The 6926-nt window shown below is 38.0% G+C and overlaps 1 protein-coding gene across 2 annotated transcripts in view; it reads right to left on the bottom strand.

Moving 5' to 3' along the window:
- Positions 1–6926, bottom strand: part of Efr3a (EFR3 homolog A) — a 61530-nt gene that overhangs the window by 29300 nt on the left and 25304 nt on the right. For both annotated transcript variants that reach the window (XM_017800635.2, XM_017800636.2), the window contains exons 8-10: positions 5708–5843; positions 3121–3282; positions 649–763 (exon numbers count right to left, since the gene is read on the bottom strand). In XM_017800635.2, the coding sequence (XP_017656124.1) occupies positions 649–763; positions 3121–3282; positions 5708–5843 (413 nt within the window). The remainder of the gene's footprint in view (positions 1–648; positions 764–3120; positions 3283–5707; positions 5844–6926) is intronic.

The raw sequence follows: 6926 nt of genomic DNA, 5'->3' as shown, positions 1-6926 counted from the left end.
TGTCGGATCCCCTGGAACTGTAGTTATGGACAGTTGTTAGCTGCCATGTGGGTGCTGGGATTCGAACCCAGGTCTTCTGCAAGAACAACCAGTTTTCTTAACCACTGAGCCATCTCTCCAGCCCCCTCTGTGGACATTGTATGCACATGGTATACTTACATACATGCAGGTAAAATATTCATACACAAAATAAAATAATAAATATTTTTAGAAGAATATTTCGTTAGCTGATTTTTGCTCCTTTTCCCATTAATAACCCCTTTCCCATTAATAACCCCTTTCCCATTAATAACTCCTTTCCCATTAATAACTCCTTTCCCATTGATTAATTCTTTTCACCATCTATTCTCATTCATATGTTTAAAAAAATTTTTTGTTGATTTTTATGTTTTTAGGAAACTTGAAGTTTTCCCCTATATATGTGTGTAGACACACACTGCAAAGGCCAAGCAAAATAATAAAAACAATGAGAATTTAGAAATTAAAAATGATGCTAAAGGCATGTAAGCAATGATTTAACCACTTAGTAACTCAGTACCACAGAAAACACTGCTGCTTTCTATTACTAAAATTTCAAAACTCAACATTTTCTAGAGTTAAGATACAATTTAATCCAACATTAACCTCAATTACACTCTGAGAACATACCCTAGCTGACTGATATCCAAAGTATGAGTGGATGTTCCAAAAACAGGCACTTTCCCCATGATGAACATCATGATTTCTGATCTCTGATAATCTGGTAGGTTACTTCCAAAAAAACCTATAAATACAAGAAGACAAATTTCAAAAATTCAAAACATTAACTTTCCCATATAACACAAAATTCTATTTTTAAAAAGAGCTTTCACAGTAAGTGTTAGAGCATTGACTGTGTTCAAGCTACGTAACACTAGATGCATTATAATTTCATCTAATCCAAATCATGTATAATATATATATATTTATTTATTTATTTTGATAAACTTCTGGTAATAGTTCTTATGAAACTCTGCCTTGCACCTAAACTCTTGTTATGGTAAGTCAGTCAGTGGGATGGCTAATTTTGGTTGTCAACCTAACACACATGGGAAAAGGAACTCTCACTTGTGGAACTCCTCCATTGGCCTATGGGCAGGTCTGTGAGGCATTTTTAATTATGTAGGAGGGTCCAGACCACCGTGGGCAGTGCCAGCCCCAGGCAGGTGGGCCCGGGCTGTTTAAGAAAAGTAGCTGAATATGAGCCTGAGAGCAAGCCAGCGAGTAGTGTTCCTCCATGGTCTCTGCTTCAGGTCATGCCTTCACTCCCCTTGTTGATGGACTGTAACTGTAAGCCAAAGAAATCCTTCCTTCCCAGGTTGCTTTTGGTGATGGTGCTTATTACAACAACAGGAAAATGAATTAGGACTGTCAATAACTACATCCAAATCTGTCTGATAAAGAAGTCAATATTCATTTCCCCAAATTGTAAATACACATGCAGCAAACTAACGATCTTAACAGTACTCAGTCTACATAACAGTACCCATCTGCAGATTATTCCAGGTAAAATCTAAGGAGCACATACTTAGGAGGTAAACGTATTTTGTATTTAGATGCTCATAATAATTACAAGCCTAGGTACTATTATTTGCTTCTGCTTCCTCTTGGAGAAATGAGAATTAAAAACGTTAAGCAGGGGCTGGAGAATTGACTCAGTGGTTGTTAAGAGCACTCACAGGCTGCTCTTGCAAAGGACCCAGGTTCGATTTCCAGCACCTATATGGCAGCTAACAACTGTTTGTAACTCTCATTCCAGGAGATTCAATTCCCTCTTCTGACCTCCTCGAGCACTGCACAGGTGCACTTACACACATGGAGGCAATATACTCATAAACACAAAAATAAAAGTAATAAAATACTTTTTTAAAAAGTTAAGCACTCACAAAAGAAACAGCATAGTTAATAAGGCCTGAGTTGCCACTGGTGAGTCAAGGGAAGAGGGCTGAAATTTCAAAATTGTCATTTTGTAGTTTTCATAGTAAAGACTGGATAAAGCAGGAATTATGACTGGATAAAGAATGAAGGGCGGTATGCATGAAGAGCAGAGCATCAGCATGATTCTGAAGGGCCACCCCTACAGTGTATTGTTTGCAGTAACTGAATCACAGAAAAACCGTCCTAGAACCCTGAGTGAAGAAAATTAACACTGCCAGGAGGAGCACATTGTGCACTGTGCACCTCTGGATGTGCTACTCTGAGCAGAAACGCATCACCTATGCAGGGGCCACCCACCAGTGTACAACCTGAATTGAAAGGAAATACCAGATAAAACCAAATGAGGCATTTCTAGCTAAACAAACAAACAAGAACAAAAAGAAAAACAGAGGGAGACGTTGTCTTTAGGAAATTAGGTGTCATATGGAAATATTCCAGACTAAAGAAACACTATAACTACAAGCAATGTACGACCCTAGAATAGCTCCTGGACCCAAAGAAAAATGCAACAAAAGACATTTTTGGGTCAAACTGAACTATGGAAGGTTGATAAAAATATAGTATTGATGTTAAATTTACTTTTGTTTAAAATTCTGCTTATATTGTAGAAGAAATTTTGCTGGGAGTAGTGGCAAGTGCCATTAATCCCAGCATTTGGGAGGGAGAAGCAGGCAGAACTCTGTGAGCTGGAGGCCAGCCTGGTCTACATAGTGAGCTCCAGACCGGCTAGGATTACAAAGTGACACCGTCTCAAAAACAAAAAAAACAAAACAAAACGAAACATATATTTTTCTAAAGAGTAAAGAATTTAGTGCGAAAAGAACGTGATTTATACAATTTCTTATATACAGTGATTTATAAGATGTGTATGTATATGTATACATGTTTTTCCTTTATATACATATACATACTCATGTACACACATGTACGGTGAGAAACTGGGGAGGGGTAAGAACAAAAGAAACAGTAGCATAAAATGTTGACAACAGAAGGAAACAGACCAAGGACGTAATATTTAATCTTATGCTCACTCATCTACATACTGAAGTTTTAGGGGTCCACACTCTCATTCCTCTTTGACAAAGGCATTACACCAGTCAAGCAGCTTATGTGAGAGGTGTTTAAGCCACTGGACCTGGTGGTTTTGAAAAGCTGAACACTTACCTATTGTTTGGATGATAGCATTTTGCACAATCTTCTCATCATTGTCTTTGGAAGTTAAGGTGATGCTGCCTACAGACCCCTGCTGTGAATCATTCGCCTCAAATTCAACACTGAACCGCAGGTGTTTCAACAGGGTATTGAAGACTTCCAGGACTGTTGGCCCTGTGAGGGATCATTTTTGTGAGCAGATGTCCTTCCTCAATAATATGTATTCTTTTAAAAAACATTTCATTATTTTTATATGTATACTGCCTGGATGTATGTAAGTGCATCCATGTCATGCAATGCCTGCAGAAATCAGGGTGTTGGATTCCCTGGAACTGGAGTTAAGGACAGTTGTTAGCCATCGTGTGGATACTGGGAATTGAACCCAGGTCCTCTACAAGAGAAGCCGGTACTCTTAACCTCTGAGCGATCTCTCCAGGCCCCAATAATGTACATTCTTAAAAGCCACTCTCAAATTTCTCAACAGACTTTCTAAACAGTCAAAAGTACCGAATAATTTATAAACTAACAAGTTCATTTTTGTAAAAGCTGTATAACTAAATAGCAAAGTCTCCTAGTCATACCACAAACAACTGCTGGGTATCTATGAGCAACCTGTTATTTGATACACATATATACACAGAAGGAATACCCCAATGTTTTTACCTATCTAACTCTGTCTACCTTAATTGATGTTTACTGAGATAATACTTAACTTGACTGATGAGTCTAAATCTATAAACTTATTAATTATACAGTTCATTGTAACAGAAAATTTTACATCTTCTAAGATTAAAAAAGGAAGAATTTCCCTTAATTATGAGAAACTACTCAACTTGTCAGATTCAGGTGAACTGATTTTTCCTTTATTTTTTCTTCTGTCAAGATATCTATCACATGTTAATTAAGCATTCCATATCTGTCCCCTACATTCAATTACAAGCTTCTCCAGAAAGAGAACATGAATAAATGCTGTTTTGGATGTATAAAGCTTAGCACACAACAACCTAACACATAGTAGACATTAGCCAATATGGTAATTCAATCTGTTTCATTTCATATTTCAAATTAATTTTCCAATCAATAGTTTGCTTTCATCTTTTAAACATAAATTACAAATCATGAAAACTCCATATCCAAAAATGTTCACTCTTACTTCACACTGAAAGAACATTAGATTACCTCATTACACTCCTTCTAACTTCTGTACTTTTAACATAGACCCTGCTATTTCCTCATCATGTATGTGAACTGTCAAGCTCTTTGACCTGTTTGCTTTTCCTTGTTACTCATGCAGCCTATCAGTTTCCAGGGCATACTAACCAAGGGCAAGCTCTTGCTCTCACACTTACAACAGTTGACAGCAGTGATAGCAACTTATTTCTAGCCAGTTCTACATTGTGCTGGCAGAGAAATCTCTCCAATCAGTCTTTACTACTCATGCAACAGCAGAACTACATCCATGATCTGCAATGGGACTTTAAAAACACTTCTCTCATTTCTTCCACACTTTATGGGTCATATTAGCTCATGCTAATCTATCCCCTGGCTCCTCTGATCCCTGGTCATCTCACATTCTATGTGATCAAAGTTTCTCTATATTGAAAAATTAGGTGGCATTGTCTGTCTAAGTAAATGACAAGTGGAAGAAGCCCTTCACCAAAACAGGATGACAAGTGTTTGGGATTTGGAAATGTTTGCATGTATCTGTATGTGATGTGATGTGATGTGATGTGTGTGTGTGTGTGTAAGAGAGTGAGAAAGAGTGAGAGAATCATACCTCTTGTGTACACAAACACAGACACACATAGACTGTGAGATTTTTAGTGCCCTTGCATTGTGACTGAGACCCATTACAGACCCATTACAGTATGCCAACTGTGGCCCACGTTCAGCATCATGTCAGCCTTCAGTATATTTCAGATGTTGAAGCATTTCAGATTTGAGTTTTGGGTTTGGAATGTTGAACTTGAACCAGGCTTGGTGGTACAGGTCTAAAATCCCAGCTACAGGAGGCTGAGAAAGGAGGATTCCAAATTCAAAGGCTGCATGGGCTATAGACTGAGTTCAAGGCCAGGCCGGAATACTGAGACCCTATCTCAAAAACAAGTAAAAGAGAGCTAGGGATGTGTTCCCATATAGTAGAGTACTGGCCGAGGATGTGCAAGGCCCTGGGGTTAATCCTTAGTAACATCAAAGAAAAAAAAAAAAAGAGGGGGTTGCTAAAGAGATGGCTTTACCAGTTAAGAGCATTAAGTGCTCTTGTAGAGGACCTGGGTTCAGTTCCCAGCATATACATGGTGGCTAACAACCACCTCTAACTCCAATTCTTCTTTTGGCTCTGCAGGCATTGTACAAGAGTATACTTACAGACATACAAGCAAAACACTCGTATTCATAAAATAAATGTTCAACTTTTATTACTTTTAAATTTGTATTCACCCAGTGTTCAATATACAAAAGACAAAGGAAGGAAAGATTGATCGCATGAACTCCAACTAGAGCACATTTAATATTCAGAAAGATTCTTAAAGACGCAATACCTACTGGAAAAACACTCTGAAACATATTAATGCCTTCATTTTTTGGTGGTGGTACTCACCTATGGAACCTTTAGCAGCAATGGCGACAGCCTCTAACAGAACCTGAATGATACCTGCTCTTACTCGTGGAGAATCCTTCTTACGAGCATCAAGGTGTCCTAGAATCTCCTGGATCACATGGTGAGAATACTGAGCCTAAAGGAAGCAAACAGCACAGAGGGTGTGAATGAAAGTGCACCTTGTAGAATCTAAGAATGAAAAAGCATGTGGCACTTACCTACTCAATGACAAGGACTAGAATTTATAAAACTACATCTAGCCACCCAAAATCACTCCTTTAAAGAATAAACAGAGACAGTGAAAAATATTATGACCTACGAGTAAAGAAAGCAAGTTACAAAATACTGTGTTCAGTTTGATTTTTAAATAATAAATACAGGCCAGAGAAATGGCTCAGTGGTAATGGTGCTAGCCATGAAAGCCTAATGACTCAGGTTTTATCCTGGAACCTAAGTAAAAAGTCAATGTGGCGAGCACTCCTATAGGAGGTGGAAGGTGAGGACAGAGTCAGCTACTCTGGGGCACACAGTGTTGCAGCAGAACACACAAAGAAATAAATAAAGCATATCTAATCATAAATCATTATCAAAAGGAAAATATTATCAATCATAATGGTTCATGCCTTTAGTCCCAGCACTTGGGAGACACAAGCAGGCAAGTTCAGGCCAGCTGGGGCTAAAGGGAAATCCTGTCTCAAAACAAAACAAAACAGAACAAAACAAACAAACAAAAAAAAACAACAAAAGAAAAAAAATGTAATCCTGACAAAATTTAGAGAAAACTTCCTCACAGCTAAAAAATTTGATCAATTACAGTGAATGACATTGGGTTTAAACAAGCAAACAGCATAGACAGAAATACATTTAACTCCAGCGGAGGTTTATTTTCTTTTTATTTCTATTTTTCTTTTTATTTCTTTAATTTTCTTTTGAGTCAGAGTCTCACTATGTAGCCCCGGCTAGCCTTGAACTCAGAAAGATATGGCTGCCTGTGCCTCCAGGGTGCTAGGATTAAAAGCTTACATCACAATGCCTGGATATTTTTCTTTTCTTTCAAATGGAGTTGTTCTTTTTTTTTTAATTCAAAATCTGTACTTGGGCTCTGTGTGTGTGTGCGTGTGTGTGTGTGTGTGTGTGTGTACATTTGTGTTTGCCTGCATGTGGAGGCTAGAAGTGAATTCTTCAGCATGCCAACCACCTTATTTTTTGGTATTTTACT

Source organism: Nannospalax galili, unplaced genomic scaffold (assembly GCF_000622305.1).
Source record: "Nannospalax galili isolate Female #2095 unplaced genomic scaffold, S.galili_v1.0 scaffold620, whole genome shotgun sequence".
Classification (NCBI taxonomy): Eukaryota; Metazoa; Chordata; class Mammalia; order Rodentia; family Spalacidae; genus Nannospalax; species Nannospalax galili.
Note: the sequence above shows the minus strand (reverse complement) of the source record. Positions and strands in the feature narration are given on the sequence as shown.